General features: G+C 37.8%; 3 protein-coding genes and 2 long non-coding RNA genes across 25 annotated transcripts in view; 2 read left to right on the top strand and 3 right to left on the bottom strand.

Annotated features, from left to right (window-relative positions):
• The window catches only part of dysf (dysferlin, limb girdle muscular dystrophy 2B (autosomal recessive)), a 127,787-nt gene that overhangs the window by 90,419 nt on the left and 17,935 nt on the right, over positions 1–19,433 (bottom strand). For 3 of the 19 annotated variants that reach the window (XM_037758398.1, XM_037758406.1, XM_037758408.1), the window contains exon 1: positions 3,257–3,593. The exons of 14 other annotated variants lie outside the window; for them this stretch is intronic. In XM_037758398.1, the coding sequence (XP_037614326.1) occupies positions 3,257–3,344 (88 nt within the window). In that variant the 5' untranslated portion in view covers positions 3,345–3,593. Of the gene's footprint in view, positions 1–3,256; positions 3,594–19,433 lie in introns of those variants that run through there. 2 more of the 19 variants (XM_037758411.1, XM_037758400.1) reach the window with 2 other exon arrangements.
• LOC119481475 lies at positions 5,877–13,752 on the top strand. Its single transcript, XR_005205199.1, has 2 exons — positions 5,877–6,558; positions 13,040–13,752. It is a non-coding gene; the product is annotated as an uncharacterized LOC119481475 (long non-coding RNA).
• The window catches only part of LOC119481471 (ladderlectin-like), a 27,548-nt gene continuing 15,439 nt past the window's right edge, over positions 7,325–19,433 (bottom strand). Inside the window, exon 7 of the mRNA XM_037758429.1 lies at positions 7,325–7,631. Coding sequence (XP_037614357.1) covers positions 7,564–7,631 — 68 coding nt within the window. The 3' untranslated portion in view covers positions 7,325–7,563. The remainder of the gene's footprint in view (positions 7,632–19,433) is intronic.
• The window catches only part of znf638 (zinc finger protein 638), a 49,729-nt gene continuing 39,788 nt past the window's right edge, over positions 9,493–19,433 (bottom strand). For 2 of the 3 annotated variants that reach the window (XM_037758422.1, XM_037758423.1), the window contains exon 7: positions 9,493–9,543. The gene's annotated coding sequence lies outside the window, so the exon portion shown is untranslated. The remainder of the gene's footprint in view (positions 9,544–19,433) is intronic. The other variant, XM_037758421.1, reaches the window with a different exon arrangement.
• LOC119481474 overlaps positions 17,562–19,433 on the top strand; it is a 9,298-nt gene continuing 7,426 nt past the window's right edge. The window contains exon 1 of the long non-coding RNA XR_005205198.1: positions 17,562–19,233. This is a non-coding gene — a long non-coding RNA (uncharacterized LOC119481474). The remainder of the gene's footprint in view (positions 19,234–19,433) is intronic.

Below are 19,433 nucleotides of genomic sequence, written 5' to 3'. Positions count from 1 at the left end.
CTGGTTCCCGATAACGTGAATTACACACATTTATTTTGTGGGATAAATATACGAATTACAGTGCATTACGAACAGTGTATGAGACCAGCCTGAATAATATCATGTATGATAGTTATATATAAATCAGTGCACAAGGTATGTTAAACTGCAGGTATAGCCATTTATTGCGTTGTGCTACGTTACCACGTAACAAGGGAGGTAAAAACTGACTTCCAACAAACTTTAAAATACATGATGATTTTTAAGACAGCTTATGTTTTTGCCTTTGGTAAGTAGCCGCGATACAAAAACAATAACACACTGTGATTTGTCCCGGTATATAAAATGATGGCTGAAGAAACGCCTCTGCTTTGTCCATTATTTCCATGCATCAGGACACCTCGGAGTGTATAATGGCTAATTTACGTGGAACGTCTTCTTATTTAGTTTAGTTTAAAACACTGGTATCATACACAACCTCAAATATTAATGTGTGTGTGTGTAGACAACCTGCAGGCAGACGCTGTCCTACATTACACAGGGAAACTTTTGTGCAGCCAAATAGACCACGTGTCATGAGTTCATGACACACTTGCTGTTAGTTAGAGAACTCAACTCTGTGTCTTATTTACAAACACACACACAGTGCTCTACTGTTGTACTCTACTGTTGTACTCTACTGTTGTACTCTACTGTTGTACTCTATTGTTGTACTCTATTGTTGTACTCTACTGTTGTACTCTACTGTTGTACTCTATTGTTGTACTCTACTGTTGTACTCTACTGTTGTACTCTACTGTACTCTAACGGAAATACGGCAAGAGAAAGAGTAAAAAATGAGAATCAAATAAGTTAAAGAAACCATATAGACGGAGACTAAAAGACAACCATGGGTAGGTAGGTGGATTAATGCTATCAGCATGCTCGTGCTCAAAATGACAATGCTAACACGCTAATGTTTAGCAGGTATAATGTTTACCATTTTCAACTTTTGTTTAGCGTGTTAGCATGCTTAAGCTTGCTTGCTAAGTAGCACTAAAAGTACATCTGAGGCTGATGGGAATATGATTAGTTTTGCAGGTATTTCATAAACTATTGAACAAATTACAAAGTTTGACCAGCTGGTGGCGCTAGAGGAAAAGTCAGAGGATCATTCAGTCATTACGAGTCATCCTCTGGGGACCATGAATATCTGGAAAGAATTTCATTGCAATCCTTTTAATAGCTGTTGAGGTACTTCCGTCTGGACCAAAGTGGTGGATTGAGAGCTACGCTGCTAAATATCTACCTGGCTGTTAACATTCAAACCCATAACTAAACCAGTTTTATTTTATGGTAGTGAAGTGAGAATAAAGCAAGAGCACGAGAGAGAGAGAGAGAGAGAGGCAGAGAGATAGAGGGCCCCGAAGTATAAACTTACACTGAAAGAATGGTGTTAAATATAAACACAGACACACACATCTACTAATAACACCGCAACTTCTTTTATCCTCTCTGTCACTGCATCCTTTGTTTAACTTCAGTAAAGGTACTAATACCACGCTGTGAAAAGTGAAAGTCCTGCATTGAAATGGTTACTTAAAAGGATAGTTTGGGTGTTTTGAAGTGGGGTTGTAGTCAGTGTATTACCTACAGACATACTGTACATCTATTCTCTCGACAAATCCACCAGACTCCATTGAAAAAACTGTAATTTTACCTTGCAGAACATGGGGGTTTTCTGCACTACCGCTGCCTCGATCGGTTAGTTTGTTCGTGCTATTGTGTGATTTTGGTGAATGCTAACTATTTAAAACACCAAAATCACACAATAACACAAACAAACTAACCGATCGAGTCAGTGGAGGATCAGCAACCTCCGTGTTCTGCGAGGTAAAATTACAGTTTTTTTTCAATTGAGTCTGGTTGCTTTGGCGAGAGCACAGATTACGGAAACATCGACTGTATAGCTGTCTCACGGCTTGGTAAAGCAGTGAAAATATTGTAAATATAGAGTACACTTAAACTGATATTGGAGCTGTAACGCTTAATCGATTAGTTGTCAACTATTAAATGAATCGCCAATTATTTTGATAATTAATTTGAGTCATTTAAAAAAAAAAAAAAATTTCCAAATTCTTTGATTCCAGCTTCTTAAATGTGAATAATTTCTGGTTTCTTTTCTCCTCTATGATAAAAAAAATATCTTTGAGTTGTGCACAACAATTTTCTGACATTTTATAGACCGAGCAAGTAATCGATTAATCGGGGAAAATAATAGACGGATCAATCAGTTAAATTAGTTGCGGCCCTAATTTTCCTTCTTAATTGTCGTGGAGTAGAAGTAGAAAGTGGCATTAGAGGACAATACTAAAGTAAAGTACTTGAGTGAATATACTACTTAGTTACTCGGGCTGTGTATTGGCAAGAATCTGGCGATACGATACGTATCATGATAGTGGGGCAACGATTTAATATATTGCAAAATATTGCGATTTTTTAAATTTAATTTTAGGAAAACTGTCAAAGTATAAAGAACACACCAGAATACATCATTTTAGAATATGCAAAAATAACATTTATACTTGTGGATACCCATAGAACCCATTTACATTCACATATCTGGAGGTCATAGGTCAAGGGACCCCTTTGAAAATGGCCGTGGCAGTTTTTCAGCGCCAAACTTTGGAGCGTTATTTAACCTCCTTCTCGATAAGCTAGCATGACATTGGTACCAATGGATTCATTAGGTTTTCTAGTTTCATATGATACCAGTTACTCCACTCTAGCTTTAAAACTGAGCTCGCTACAACCTCCAAAAGATCGACAATCCGACGGAAGGCCGGCGGATTTTAAAGAGGTTGATTAAAAATGTATAGTGTTTTGGAGAATCGATAGAGAATCACACAACGAAATATCGCGATACTCATGTGTATCGATATTTTCTTACACCCCTATTAGTTACTATTTCACCCCATCACCACATCTTTCCATCTCTTTCTTCTTCTTCTTCTACCATCGCCTCTCTCTCTCTCTTTGCGCCCCACCCCAAAACAGACTGGAAGTCATGAAAGACGACTGGTGGATTCTTTCCAATAATAACCTCAGCTGTTATAGAGAGAGGAGGTGGGGTTGAGTGTTTGGATCAATATTGTGCCATCCGAGTCTCACACACACACACACACACACACACACACACACACACACTCTTTATCTTTTATTCCTTCTTACCCAAAGACCTCTATTCTTTCCTCCCATGATGTCTTAACCTCTTGACTGTCACACACACCATCCTTACCTTCATAGGTGGCGGTGCAGTAGGCATCACTGACGTCATCGTCCGGCGTATGCAGACGCTCTGCACACAGAATAAACACACGCAGCATGGCTCACACACACACACACACACACACAGTAGAGCTCTGTCAAATCCCACTAAAAGACACAGTGAGGTCCATATATGGGCGTCAGTACATCCAGAAAATATCCTTAAAATGAGAGAGAGAGAGAGACAGAGAGAGGGTAAAAGTGGACGAGAGACACAGAGGACGAATAGGGACTGAGCTGCAGCTCTCAGCTGTCTCGCTCGCCCCCCTACTCTCTCTCTAACACACACACAGCAAGCATGGTGTACTGGCTGACTCATGCACACACACACACACTGTCCTTTCAATCACAGCTGGTTTAAAGGGCCAGCAACACACACACACACACACACACACACAAACCCACACAGTGGCCTTTATTTTTCGGGTCACACATGCCTGCACACAATCAACAATCCAAACTCTGCCAACTTAAACCAACACACGTGGGGAGCTCAGACACACACACACACATACACACACCGACACACACACACACACACACACACTGACAAAGGGTAAGAGTGTGTCGGGGAAAATGTGCTTGTTGTTGCAGATTTGGTGCAGCGAGAGAGAAAGTTGCGACAATGCTACAAGACAAGAGGGTATAGTGATGTTTTTAGGAGTATCAAAGTTGACGCGATAATATGTGTATGTATATGTTTTAACACCACTAATTTATTTAAAGCATTAACGCAACTTGAGATTTTTAGGGTGTAGCGGGGCTAATGAATCCATCGTCACCAACCATGTCATACTAGCTTGTCGTGAAGGAGGCTAAATAACGCTCCAAACTTGTGTCCAAACGAGTCTCCCCTTTACAGACATGCCCACTTTATGATAATCACATGCAGTTTGGGGCAAGTCATAGTCAAGTCAGCACACTGACACACTGACAGCTGTTGTTGTCTGTTGGGCTGCAGTTTGCCATGTTATGATTTGAGCATATTTTTTATGCTAAATGCAGTACCTGTGAGGGTTTCTGGACAATATCTGTCATTGTTTTGTGTTGTTAATTGAATTCTATAATAATAAATATATACATACATTTGCATAAAGCAGCAGATTTGTCCACTCCCAGGTTGATAAGAGTATTAAATCCTCTAAATGTCCCTTTAAGGTACATTTTGAAAAGATAAAAAAATGTGTGATTATTTTGCAATTAGTCGTGATTAAATATTTTTTTATCGATTAACACCCGTAGTAATTTTAAAGGGGGTTTTAAGTGGGAAAAAAACTTTTTTTTTTTTGAAAATAGCAGCTACATGGCACTTAAGCAGCGCTGCCAACATTTTTGGACAAACTTATGATAAAATAACAGAAATTATAATAATAATAATATAATAACAATTTACCATTTATAAATAATGATTATTATTATTATTATTATTATTATTATTATTATTATTATGGTTATCTTGATTTCTAACAGGACAATAAGTTCACGTCACAAGACGTATTTGTACCAGACCCTTGTCTCATAACAGTCGGACAACGGAGGTTGAATAAACACATTAACATGATGGACAGATGACCACTAAATAAAGAATAAATGAGCAGTTAGGAGATTTACATTTTGTATTTGATTTTGACATACAACATCTAAACAGTCTACAAGTCAGCTTCTCTAGTAGATGGCCTGTAAGGGTTACTGAAACCTTTACGAACCTGCAAACACATCAAAGTCTGGATGTTAAGACGCTTCATGTGAGCCAAACGTTTCGCATGAATAAAGGTTTTAACATCAAGAGTGTGACAGATAAAAGAGAGAAGAGGCGGCGGAGGAATTTAAATGGTCAAACTCATGTGACCTCTGGGTCTGAGCCAGTTACTTGACTGCAAAACGTAATCTTAAGTCTCACACTGACCAAAAAATACCTACAGTAAGGAAGGAGATAAAATGATCTGATATGTGCCGATGAGATATGTTGTATATACTGGCAGACTGTGAGCAGACATGGGGGGAGGGAGGATTTCTGTTAGTCTCTATTTATAGTCCGACCCACTGGGCTTCAGTCATGTCATCTATATATTTAGGCAGTGTGCGTGTGTGTGTGTGTGTGTGCGCTTACGGGAAGTATGCTAACTTCAGGAGTCGCTGTGGGTGGGGGAGATAAAAATAAGAAGGCGGACATGATTGTCCGTGTCCCAGATTCATATTTTTAGGGGAGACTCACCAGGTGAATAGGGTGCAAATATATTCAACTAATAGATATCACCATGACACTTTTCCAGTTGGATTACTAACATTAAGACAATTGTTTTTTTGTATTTCCAGTTTTCTGAATTTGCATGTTTAACTATGCAAATGAGACATTATCTTTATCAAATATGCACTAATTTGCATACATTTCCAGAACAGAAATTTGATTGGATAAATGTCAGCTTCAAAATAAATGTTGTTGACATGCTAAGAGTCAAAGGTTTTTACTTTGAATCACTATATCAAAGTTAACACGATAATAACGCGTTAACACAAATTCGTTGTGCCGCCACTAAGTTCTTTAAGGCATTAACGCAACTTGCGATTTTTTATTTTTTATTTAAGAAAAGCTTGTTTAATTTGAAACTGTCATAAGCTGAGTTTTGTTGACACATGTGATAGTTGCATGTGTTGTTTTTTATCATTTGACCACCTTTAACCATATAACCATTTGATCATTTTCAACAATATTCAATTTCATTATGTCCATTCACCATTTTGAAAACTACTCGTCTTGAGTTACTTTAAAGGTGATTCATTATATTTTACTGTGTGATTTCTATGATGTGGACGATGAGGGAATGAGGCCTTGAAAATTGAAGAGCTAAACAGTTCTTAGAAAAGATTTGATACGAATAAGGAAGGTTTTACTTTTGAGTTTTATCTTTATGTTTTACTAGATGTGATTTTTATATCCAAAAAAACAAGCATTTTGATGTGCATTTGTAACTGCGTAGGTAAATCGCACGTGCTTCAAACATGTAAGGTGTGTGCGTTTATCTCTCTTTTTGGTGAACTTAGCGTGCCAAGTAAAGTTCATGTTCGTGTGTTAACTGTGTGCAAGGCAGGTGCAAAAACCACAAGTTTGCAGAAGCAACAGGTAAACAGGAAAAGCAACTGTTGCAAACAGGAAAACATCTGCTTAGACAGGGCGCTTCTGTTCTGAACTGATGCAGAGTTGCGGGCAGAGTACATGTATATAACACATGAAGTTGAACCGCTTCGAGGCTCGCTTTCCTGATGCTCCGAGAGGTAAGTTCAGTGCTCTCCGCACTACGGCAAACATTACTGAGATGAAGTAAATACCGAGGCCATGCTGTTATGTTATTAAAGGGAGAATCAGTGAACAGAGTTAAAGATGTAACTTCATGTTTGATTGATCGCTTTGAATAGATCTAACAGTAGGCCAGTAGTTTAATAACATAGTTTACTCCAAGTCGAGAACGGAGCCGGCTAATAGCCGAGGAGGAGTTCAGATTGGGGGTACTACGATAACAACGGGAATTTCACAGTGAGAACTAGCCGTTTCTCTCGGGAGCTACGGGCTCGCTAGCAACCGTGATACTGATCCTTGAGTGTTATAGGCGGCAGATTAATGAACGTGCCGTTTTTGACACTCTGAGGGCAATCGTCTTGTAAGCTCTCGGTTTATAAATAAAATAGGCAGTAGAAGGTGTTGCTAAAACTCCTAGAAATAGGATCATAGTGGTAGAGGTCTTTCTGACGCTTGTTTTAACAGTCTCTAATTTTAGTTTAGGTTGTCTATATAAACAGTATATACACATGCTGTAGCAGAAAAAAAAGAACATACAGTTGTATTTCAGTGGCTTTAAGATAGCATGAATCCGTTTTAGATAATAGCTGAATATACAGTACAGTGTATTTGTATATGTGTTTTTAATTAAAAACTATGAAGCTCAACTTCTTCTTTCACCTTTTTTCCTGTTGACAAAACTCAAACTGCATGTTCAGCCTCACTGTGTGATGGAGATTCTCCTGTGTGCAATCATGAGGCTCACAGACTGGCTTTTTTTCAATGCTTGAGTCTTTTAATTGTGTAGAAGATAAGAAGAACACTCCAGAATAAAAAGGCCTAAAAGGCTACATTCATTAAGTAGTTTAACAGTAACAGGAAAGAAGTATAGATTACTACATGCAAGAGGCTACAGATGATGAAGACACAGATAATCACACATCCACCCAACACTCCTGTGGTTGTGATAGATACTGCATGTTCCTCTGTTATCCAAAGAGATATCATGGCTTTCTGGCGCAGACAAACGGCTTTGCGACATAGCAAGGCTGATCGTCAAATTTCCTCCTAGCTGTAAAAAGACAGAGGGAGTTATTTAGGGATAAATTGTCTGCTTTCTCAGACAATCAATGAACCATAAAAACTATGTATCTAATGAGGCCAAATACTAAATATTTTAAAATTTTGCACAAAAACTAGACAGGACAGTGAATTGTTTTTAGAGGTTTATCAATAAATACATAAATATATATATATATATATAAGGCCTACACTGAGTCTTGCTGTGCATTCATGTAGTACTTAAAGTGACTGATGGGGGTGGAACTAGGGATGTCCATAATTAATCGTTTAACCGTTAACCAACATTAAGCATTTTAATCGATTAACGCTATCGGTTAAAACGGTTAAAAGCAATGTTAATAATTAACTCAAAAGCTGAGCGGCTCAGAGGAGCGGCTCGTCACCTTAGGAGGCGAAGCCAGAGTTGCAGGATACAGGAAGTCGGCTCCGGACTATCCAGCTCGTTTGAGTGGAGCGGAGGAGTTGTAGTTTCATAGCATTTATTCACCGACAAATAAATTGTACACACACTGTCTGCTACACCTACGTGGGACTCAGTTGTCTGTTGTCCTGATACACCGCAGCTGGTACACCGCTGCGTGCAAGGCACAAATCTTGTCGGTTAACGGTTAATAACCGGTTAACGAGGGTCGGTTATCGGTTAAGAACATTTTTCAAAATTAGCATCCCTAGGTCGAACGATATGTTTTTTTCAGGATTGATACCGACTATTAGCAATCAAGGAGACCGATAACCAATATTGTGAACCGATACACATTTGCAGTGAAAATGAAAATATTGGCGTCAAAAATGGGAACAACATCAACTCCAACCCAAAACTTTACAGCAGAAAAGTTCAAATTTGATATTTTATAACTTTATGACTGACTCCATCAAATGCTTTGCACAAACCTTCACCTGCCTGGCCAAGCTAAAGAGGAAGTGGTTTCAGTGTTCCAATTTGTCTTGAAGCCAATGGAATGATATATTGTCAGTTGTCCAATAGTTAGTTTAATGTGCCTTGTCCATTGGAAACCAACCTACCGACCATTATCATCACTTGTACTGATGTCTGCATTGATAATTCTTTAACCAAAACCCTGCTAAGACCTCAGGAAAAAACGTTTCTCAAGCTATATATATATATTCACCTGAATAGTTCATCACCAGACAATGTCCATTCCCACGATTATTATCAGGCTGTCCTTTATCCCAGTAGTCGTACATAAAAGGTTTACCATCAATCCAGAACCAGGTACCCTCCTAGAAGATCAGAATACAATAGACAGTATGGTTTAAACACTCTTTTTAATTTGTTGCTTTACATTGTGTTTAATCAGTGACATACCTGTTGTGCATCAGTGCCTCCGAGCCATGCCTCTGTATATTTCTCAGTGACACTCAGTATCACACTCTGAATGAAGTTGTACTCATCGAGGTTGTGCACTGATGGAAGGTTTCCACCATAGTCCTGACAATATCTCTATAAAGGATAGAAAGAGTGGAATGGTGTGGAGACACACAAATGACTCATTACATATCAAGTAATGCAAAGACAGAAATATGTCAATTAACAACATGTGTAACAGCAGAATGGACGCAGCATAGAAGCATTCTGCACTGAACAGCTGATTACCTCAGCATCAGCCCATTTCATGCGATTTGGAACGTAGAGGAAACAGTGATCACTCCACTCAGTCCAATAAGTGGGGCAAGGTAAGGACCTCTTGACCATGTGACTCTTCACTGAAAACACATTTAGAAAAGGTCTGAACATGGAGGCACCAATGTAGATTTGAGTGAAAACAGAAAAGTTTCAGCTGTGAAACCAAAACAACGAGGTGAAAGACACTTTGCAGAGCTGAACTCACCTTCTTGAATGAGCGGTCCTGTCCTCTCACCTGGCTCTGCCTCTGGAACAGCTGGAAATTTGACACAGCATTTAGTGACTCGGTTCATGTGCTGCTGTCACTCTACGTTCACAATAATAGCATGCAAACGCTATTTGCTCCCTATTCATTCCAGTGAAGAAGGACAACACGTGGTTACTTCCGGTTGTAAATTAACTGAATAATCAGCAAAATGCGTGTAAAGTATGAAAAGTAAAAGTATTCATCATGCAGTAAAATGTTCCGTGTCAGTGTTTTACTATTATTAATGATGTTTCTGGATTAATATTAATGCTGCATTAACGTGTATGTTGCATTTTTATGGAGCTTTTTTACTATCTTTACTCAGGTCTTTCAATTTCAGAACATGACTCATTGATTTCACGATCAGATTTTGCAATGCTTTCCCTCAAAACCCTGTCCTCACACTCAAATAGCCCCTACTCGCGCTTAAATTTGTTCTGCTTCTGCTCAAACTGTATGCTTGCACTCAAGATATATTGTTGCTTGCACAAATTTCATGCACTCCAGCTTCAGCCCTTCTCCTCACACTCAGGCTGTCACACTCTACATTTGTAAATCCACACTCTTGCTTCTGTTTGATTTTCCTTTACTTTATTAATGTATTTATTTTTATGAATTTCAAAATGTATTTATTTATTTTTCTATTTTTTTTCTATTTATTTATTTATATTTGCATTCATTTTTTATTTATTTTTAAATGTGTGTATTAGTTCATGTATTTATGCATTTAATTCTGCATGATTTTCCCATTGCATTGACCCCTTATTTATTTCCCTAAACTTATTTGTTTCTCTATTCTTTTCTTTATACATTTATTTGCATATTTCTTTCTACAATGAAGAAATGCAAAGGGAAAATCATGCAGAAATAAATACATAAATACACACATTTAAAAATAAATATAAAAAATAAATGCAAAAGTAAATAAATAAAGAAGTAAATGCAAAATAAATAAATACATTTTAAAATGAATGCAAATAAATACATAAATAAATAGGAGTAAATAAAAACAAAGATAGAAAATAGCTCCATACATTTTACTTTTAGTAGATAGAGTTGTTCTGATACCGATACCAGTATCAGAAATGTGTCCAATACTGGCAAAAATTCGGGATCGGGAATCAACGAGTACGCCAGTCTATGAACTGATTCGATACCAGGGTTTCCGCCAGCCTGAAATGACTCCCCACCAGGCCAAAGCATCGGAGAATTATGCATTTTTAAGATGTTTTTTAATCTAAACTGTATTATACAAGTAGCAAACTCCTTTAAGAAATAACTCAGTGCATAGGTTGTGTGCTTAACGTTAGCAAGTGTCGTGTTTGCGGTCAAGAGAGAGACAAAGAGAGCGAAGGAGCGAGTGTGTGTGTGACGAAGTGACAGTGAGATGAAGTCAGCCGTAATAGCTGTGAGCGTAGCGTTGCAGTGTGTGTACAGTTTAGGCTGTCGTCGGTGAATAAATGCTACAACTCCTCAAGACACAAGCCAAGTTCCCGTGTCTTGTAGGGTTTTTTTCCATACCTGAATCGGCGCGTCACCCCAGCACGGCAGGGATTTACGTCTCCATTACAACAGCTGTGACTAATGGCCATTGTATTTTTATTTAAAAGCTTTTACTATGAAGCAGCAAAATCAGGAAATGTTGGGTTTTCATCACCAGCAGCTACAAAGTACAAAGGTACTGAGAGCTGAACACACAACGTCTTTCTCACTGGTCTCCTGCACGCTTGTTTGTGGGGGGTTACTAAATAGCAAGCTGCTAAAATCTGTTAAACAAGGTACAAGGATGTACGTAAAAGAGTACAAATACTTGCAAGAACTGAACCTGAACCGCAAGTTCAGGTATCGGAACATCTCCAGCTGTAGATGTTTAAGGCTGTGCTAATTTTAACTCCTTTATATAAACTGTTGGATAAGACAAATTGTAATCTGTAAAGTAAAAAGTACAAGATGTACAAGTCAACACTCACCATCAGCTCTGGTCAGAGCCATCATGGCACAGACAAGTAGAGATACAGTCAGCATCTTCGTGGATGAGATGATGATGATGATGATGGTCAAAATGATCTTCAACAAAGAGAAACAGACGTGAGAGTTAAACTTCTGAAGAACGTGAGGACTAGAGTCCATTAGAGGAAGTAGAGATGATGATAAGAGAGATGAAGCCGACCTTCTGCAGGATTATCTTCTTTCTTGTCTCTCAGCTTGTAGCGTCAGCCTTCCTGTGTGGAGGTGCTGAACAAGAGAAACACAAGCTCTTATATACTGTGAATTATCTAAATCTTTGTTTTCAATAAATATCTCAACGTACTCCCCCCTTGTGATAAAATCAATGGCTGCTGTATTTGTACAGGGTCATCAGAACACCACTTGCCACTCTGTTGGTTACTTTGATAGATAAACAAAGTTCGAGCAATGAGACGGTGAAATTCTTGTCTTTCTTGGCAGAGAAATGGTGAAGCATGACACATAAGATTGAAACATAGATATTAAAGTATCATATCAAATGATGAAGTGAAACACATCAGGTACAGTGTAGTTCTCTCAACAACAACAACCAGAATCAACGTCCTCTAGTTACTCTAGATAATAAAATAAAGAGACTGAGAACTAAAACTGTCTGCACACTATCAGAGGTAAGTGAGAGTGGAATGACCTTTTAGCCCCAAGGCCCAAGAGGAGCTGCAGATGTCCAGGTGCAAAATGTTTGTAACTGTATTCACGTGGAGCAGGGTGCTGCTGAAAAAGACCATTCCCTCTCATTTATACCTACCGTGTGTAAATACAGGTTGAAAAATAATTTCAATGGCTGTTATCTCTATGATTCGCATTCATACTTCCTCGTCTGGAAATTGTACTGAACTAGGGAACAGATCCAAAACAAACAAATAAAAGAGCCACGTTTGAAAAGAAAACACAAGGTAATTACAGTCACACACACACCACAGTGTAGAGAAACGGTCACCTTTACTGGATGGGTCAAAAAAATATTTCATGGGGAATTATAGTGAGAATAATAATAGTACTAAGCTAGTCATTATGGGGTAGAATTTGTCACAATAAACATGGAGTAATATCAGTGTAATACATTCATAATAATCACAAGGAAATTCTAGAAGAAGACAAAATTATTGCCAGAAAATGCCGAAATTCTTTCTTGACCAAATGCTAATTTTACCTTAAAAAACATTACCTGGTTATTATAATTAATAACAATTATTATTAACTGTTAAAATAAAACATGTTTATTCCATACACACACACATATATGTACATACATATATATATATATATATTTAAAAAATATAGAAAAAAAGATGTAATCATTTCCAAAATTCACAATATGTTTTTATCTTTAGAAATATTCTGTTTCAATGCATATTTACTGGCATTTAGCCTTTCAGAGATTCAGGAGGTTGCTGGGACTGAACACTTGGCTTTCAACAGCATGCAAATCCCACTCAGTGCATTTTATTGACAATTTTAACTTTTTTTGGGACCGTAGACATCTATTCAAGGCAGATGGACTCTGTCTAAACAAGTCAGGAGTAAAATTGTTCAACTCCAACCTATTCTACTTCCTGCGTCATTCATCTGTTCCCTCTGCCAAGGACGCGAGACAAGAGGAATCACCACTGGAGGAAGATACAACACAATGTGCCAGGGGACTTCAAGAAGAATCATTTCACCCCCCACCACAAGCCAGCCCTGGGATACAGCAGAGACGAGAGGAGGCGTCCTCCTCCTCGCTTGTCACCCTTTCTCCCTCCTCCCCCCTCTTTGAGTTCACTGACCACATGAAGGAGCTGGTCAATGCTGGAACTAAACGTACTCCCTGCCCTACACCCATTTTCTCTCCCATAATCCCCCCTCGGCGTCAACCTCGAACAACTTTGGCACCATCTCCACAAACACGACACCCACCACCTCCATCCCCTCCACGATTGAATAAGCCTCTGTCTCCGCAGCCTGATAAGGATGTTCCTTTACAAAATGTTGCAAGCACAGATTGATATGTGCTGGGTCCAGGCTTCAAGGCTAATGATACACGTGACTGTTTCCAGGATAAGATGGGGCCCTGTGTGATGAGAGCTTCTTCTATCTCAGTTCTAATAAGTAGTAGAAAAAGAATGGTGAATCTGCGAAGCAACAGGAAGATTTTTACTGATTGTGCAAATTTATCAAATTTAGCATTGATTCCTTGCCAGCCAAACCATGTCCCAAAAAATATTAATAATGCTTCTAGTCTTCCTAAAAAATCGATCAAACAGCTGCAGCTGATTCAGAATGCTGCTGCTAGAGTCCTCACTAAGACCAAGAAAGTGGATCATATCAGTCCAGTTCTGAGGTCTCTACACTGGCTCCCTGTCACTCAGAGAATTGATTTCAACATACTGCTGCTGGTTTACAAAGCACTAAATGGTTTAGGGCCAAAATACATTTCTGATCTTCTGCTATGTTCTGAACCATCCAGACCTCTCAGGTCATCTGGATCAGGTCTGCTTAGTGTCCTCTGGATCAGGTCTGCTTAGTGTCCCCAGAGTCAGAACTAAACATGCAGAAGCAGCCTTCAGTTTTTTTGCATCAAATATTTGGAACAAGCTCCCAGAAACCTGCAGGACCGCTACAACTCTCACTTCTTTTAAAACAAAGCTTAAAACTTTCCTTTTTGCTGCTGCCTTTAATTAAACCAGATAATGATCTGATACTGCACTAGAGCTTTTACTCTTTTGTGTTTGATTCTATTTTAGCTTCTATCCTAGCTTTTATTTTTAGCTTGTTTTTATTTTCTAATCTTTAATGTTTTTATGTTTTTATGTTTTTATAACTGTTTTAATTATGTCTTAATGTTCTTTTGCACTTTGTCGCAATGTTCTTGAATGTTTATGTAAAGCACTTTGAATTTCCCTGTTGTTGAAATGTGCTATACAAATAAAGCTGGCTTGCCTTGCCTTTCAAAAACAACTTTTTCTCTGCGGTCAAAAACTGTTTGCTGTCCAGTTTGCTGCAAACAAAAAAAGACATGAACTTTTATTAACAGATATTCAGGCTTCATTAGAAAATCTAAATATAACTTTGAATATAAAAAAATAACACTCCCTACAGCCCCATTATAAACAATCATAATCTCATATATTCAGGTAACCCTAGCCCGATATGGGTGCTGTCCATGGTGCTTATTTTCTAATATAACCACATAGGGCTGGGCAATGTGGCCTAAATTTTCTATCACAATATTGGTTATTTCATATCTCGATAATGATATACTGTATATCAAAATATAGTATGTTTTCTGGTAATTCAATAAATAAATAGAATAAATATGAAATAATTACATACTTCAACGAATATTTATTTAGTGTTCTGATATCTACTTGTAGAAAAAACATCACTAGGAAATGGGTGATTCCTGACCCCCTTTACTTCACCTAAAAATGAACATATTATTATTATTATTATAAATGTTATGTAATGGAACGAACAATTGACTTTCACTCTTGAAATATACGTTCTTTTTTTTCTATAGAGAATTCAATACAGTTGTTACATAAAGAATAAATGTTCCAGTTTTTCATTATAAAAATTGCAGTAAATATATACCACAGTATAAAAATAATAAAAATATAAAATAAATTATACAACAAATAATAAGTGCAGGGAAAGGAAAATGTATAAATAAATAAATAAACCAAAAAAAACAATCTAATAGTTTTTGCCCAATTATAATTTTTGAGTTTTAAGTTTTCAATAGTAGTCAAGTACATTTTAAAATTAGTATCTTGAAAAGTATAAAAGGAGGGAAGTCTTTAAACCATATAATTTTATGGATATAGTATTTTGCTAGGATATTAATCAAATGAATTATGTATATAAAAATGTAATTGTCTCCTAACATGATAATGTGTTTTGAAATCTTAAAAACATCTTGATTGCTGATAAAGTAAAAAAAAAATAAAAAAAATAAAAAACTTTTTATTGGCAGATATGTATGATGTGGTATACAAGATTCAAAAGTATAATATACAGAAAAAAAAAACAAGGTGTATCCAAACATCTAAACAACCCAAGCAGATAAATATGCAGTAAATATACTGTAAAACTGCAGTACGGTATCAATTAGACAGACAAGGGAAAGACACATGAGCAGGTAAATTAATACAACTGACTTAACAGGTGAGTCTCATTTATGAAGCAACACAGAGAGGTTGCTATAATATGAAAAATTAAAGGATGCCATTTCTTAGCGACATGATCATCACATCCTCTGAGTGCATATTTACATCCCAATAGGAGATTTCCAGGCAGAAAGCATTCTACAACGCTCCAAAAGAGTGGTAAAGGCAGTTATGTCCTTTTCTTATATAATTTTAAAGATTGAAGTTGGCATTCCAAAAATTGCCAGAAGAGGGCATAGTTGTACCTTGATCTCTAGAGCAATAGTTAGAATATCAAAAACATAGCACCAAAAATGTCACCAATATATATATATATATATATATATATATATAAACTTGATGGAAATTTGTGTCTGAAATAAGTGCTGGCAAGTTAAAAAGCACATTTTGATATAAAAAAAGACACAAGTTAGGAGTTTGTATCAATCAAGGTTTTATTTCAACAATCAGTGATTTTACAGCTGACGTCTTGATGGTGTCTGAATCAGTTTATTATATAGTAAAGTTTATTGTGATCTCACCAGAATCGTGTCAACGCTGTTTTAGGCTCTTCAAACTAAAATTATAAACAAAAACAGTTGTCAGTCGTAAATGACAGCAGAGGTGTTGTTCTCACAAAATGGGTGAATATAGTAATAAAATAAAGAAATAACAAATACAATTTACAAGTTCTCATCTTCGGTCCTACTCTCACCTATGGTCATGAGGGTTGGGTCATGACCGAAAGAACGAGGTCGCGGGTGCAAGCGGCCGAAATGGGTTTCCTCAGGAGGGTGGCTGGCGTCTCCCTTAGAGATAGGGTGAGAAGCTCAGTTATTCGTGAGGGACTCGGAGTAGAGCCGCTGCTTCTTTGCGTCGAAAGGAGCAAGTTGAGGTGGTTCGGGCATCTAGTACGGATGCCCCCTGGACGCCTCCCTTGGGAGGTGTTCCAGGCACGACCAACTGGGAGGAGACCACGGGGAAGACCCAGGACTAGGTGGAGAGATTATATCTCCACACTGGCCTGGGAACGCCTCGGGATCCCCCAATCAGAGCTGGTTAATGTGGCCCGGGAAAGGGAAGTTTGGGGTCCCCTGCTGGAGCTGTTGCCCCCGCGACCCAAACCCGGATAAGGGATTGAAGATGGATGGATGGAAGTTCTCATCCAGTGTCTCTGAATTCATTGTTCAGTTATCTCTTTCAGTTTGCCAAATAGTGAGTTGAGTGGTTTTTGTATCAGAATGACTCTCTTTTCTCTTCCTAGCTGCAACTAACAATTATTTTCATTATCAATTAATCTGCAGACCAATAAATCAATGTATTGTTTGCTCTATGAAATGTCAGAAAATAGTAAAAAAAATCACATTCACAAGGAATCCATCGGTACCAACCATGTCATACTAGCTTGTCATGAAGGAGGTTAAATAACGCTCCAAACTTACGCTAAATGTTGTCGAGGAAAAACTGTCATGGCCATTTTCAAAGGTGTCCCTTGACCTGCAGGGGTGTAACAAAGTAGGGGGCTCATCCGTGACTAAAACCACATGCAGTTTGGGGGCAAGCCATAGTCAAGTCAGCACACTGACACACTGACACCTGCCGTTGCCTGTTGGGCTGCAGTTTGCCATGTTATGATTTTGAGCATACTTGTTATGCTAAATGCAGTACCTATGAGGGTTTCTGGACAATATTTCCCATTTTTTTGTGTTGTTAATTGATTTCCAATAATAAATATGTACATATTTTTGCATAAAGCAGCATATTTGCCCACTCCCATGTTGATAAGAGTATTAAATATTCGACCAACTCCCTTTAAGGTATATTTTGAACAGATACAAAATATGAGATTAATTTGCGATAATGGCGATTAATCATGGATGATCATGCGATTAATCGTGATGAATATAATATTCCGTTTCTACCAACAGAACCCCCGAAATGTTACACACACAGAGGAAATTTCCCGCAATATGTTTTCACTTCCTGCCTTACAACAGCGTCTTCCATCATATCAATTAAAGGGTATTGATCCTATAAACGCTCCTCTCTGGAGAGGCCGGTGTAATCAAACTTCCTCTCAAATGACTCCAGAGCTGATGGAAGATGCCTGAAGGAAAGCAACCCGCAGCTCTGACAAACACAAGAGTAGTACTGTGTGGTTTTTTTTAGTTTGTCTTGTTGAAAGGATAGGAGGAGAAATGCATTTCAACAGGGCCCAGTCAATATAATTGAACATGATTATTGATTAAAAAACAAACTAAAAAAACCCAAAAAACAATAAAAGTAACTGAGGGGTTAAAAACTCCTTAAAAGAAATGTGCACTGACAAATAACTGCCAGTACCAATTTAAGAAAAGCTTGTTTAATTTGAAACTGTCATAAGCTGAGTTTTGTTGACACATGTGATAGTTGCATGTGTTGTTTTTTATCATTTGACCACCTTTAACCATATAACCATTTGATCATTTTCAACAATATTCAATTTCATTATGTCCATTCACCATTTTGAAAACTACTCGTCTTGAGTTACTTTGAAGGTGATTCATTATATTTTACTGTGTGATTTCTATGATGTGGACGATGAGGGAATGAGGCCTTGAAAATTGAAGAGCTAAACAGTTCTTAGAAAAGATTTGATAAGAATAAGGAAGGTTTTACTTTTGAGTTTTATCTTTATGTTTTACTAGATGTGATTTTTATATCCAAAAAAACAAGCATTTTGATGTGCATTTGTAACTGCGTAGGTAAATCGCACGTGCTTCAAACATGTAAGGTGTGTGCGTTTATCTCTCTTTTTGGTGAACTTAGCGTGCCAAGTAAAGTTCATGTTCGTGTGTTAACTGTGTGCAAGGCAGGTGCAAAAACCACAAGTTTGCAGAAGCAACAGGTAAACAGGAAAAGCAACTGTTGCAAACAGGAAAACATCTGCTTAGACAGGGTGCTTCTGTTCTGAGCTGGTGCAGAGTTGCGGGCAGAGTACATGTATATAACACATGAAGTTGAACCGCTTCGAGGCTCGCTTTCCTGATGCTCCGAGAGGTAAGTTCAGTGCTCTCCGCACTACGGCAAACATTACTGAGATGAAGTAAATACCGAGGCCATGCTGTTATGTTATTAAAGGGAGAATCAGTGAACAGAGTTAAAGATGTAACTTCATGTTTGATTGATCGCTTTGAATAGATCTAACAGTAGGCCAGTAGTTTAATAACATAGTTTACTCCAAGTCGAGAACAGAGCCGGCTAATAGCCGAGGAGGAGTTCAGATTGGGGGTACTACGATAACAACGGGACGTTCACACTGAGAACTAGCCGTTTCTCTCGGGAGCTACGGGATCGCTAGCAACCGTGATACTGATCCTTGAGTGTTATAGGCGGCAGATTAATGAACGTGCCGTTTTTGACACTCTGAGGGCAATCGTCTTGTAAGCTCTCGGTTTATAAATAAAATAGGTGGTAGAAGGTGTTGAAACAACTCCTAGAAATAGGATCATAGTGGTAGAGGTCTTTCTGACGCTTGTTTTAACAGTCTCTAATTTTAGTTTAGGTTGTCTATATAAACAGTATATACACATGCTGTAGCAGAAAAAAAAAAGAACATACAGTTGTATTTCAGTGGCTTTAAGATAGCATGAACCCGTTTTAGATAATAACTGAATATACAGTACAGTGTATTTGTATATGTGTTTTTAATTAAAAACTATGAAGCTCAACTTCTTCTTTCACCTTTTTTCCTGTTGACAAAAC

This window comes from Sebastes umbrosus, chromosome 22, assembly GCF_015220745.1.
Source record: "Sebastes umbrosus isolate fSebUmb1 chromosome 22, fSebUmb1.pri, whole genome shotgun sequence".
In the NCBI taxonomy this organism is placed as follows: Eukaryota; Metazoa; Chordata; class Actinopteri; order Perciformes; family Sebastidae; genus Sebastes; species Sebastes umbrosus.
This window is presented reverse-complemented; position numbering and strand designations above follow the sequence as displayed.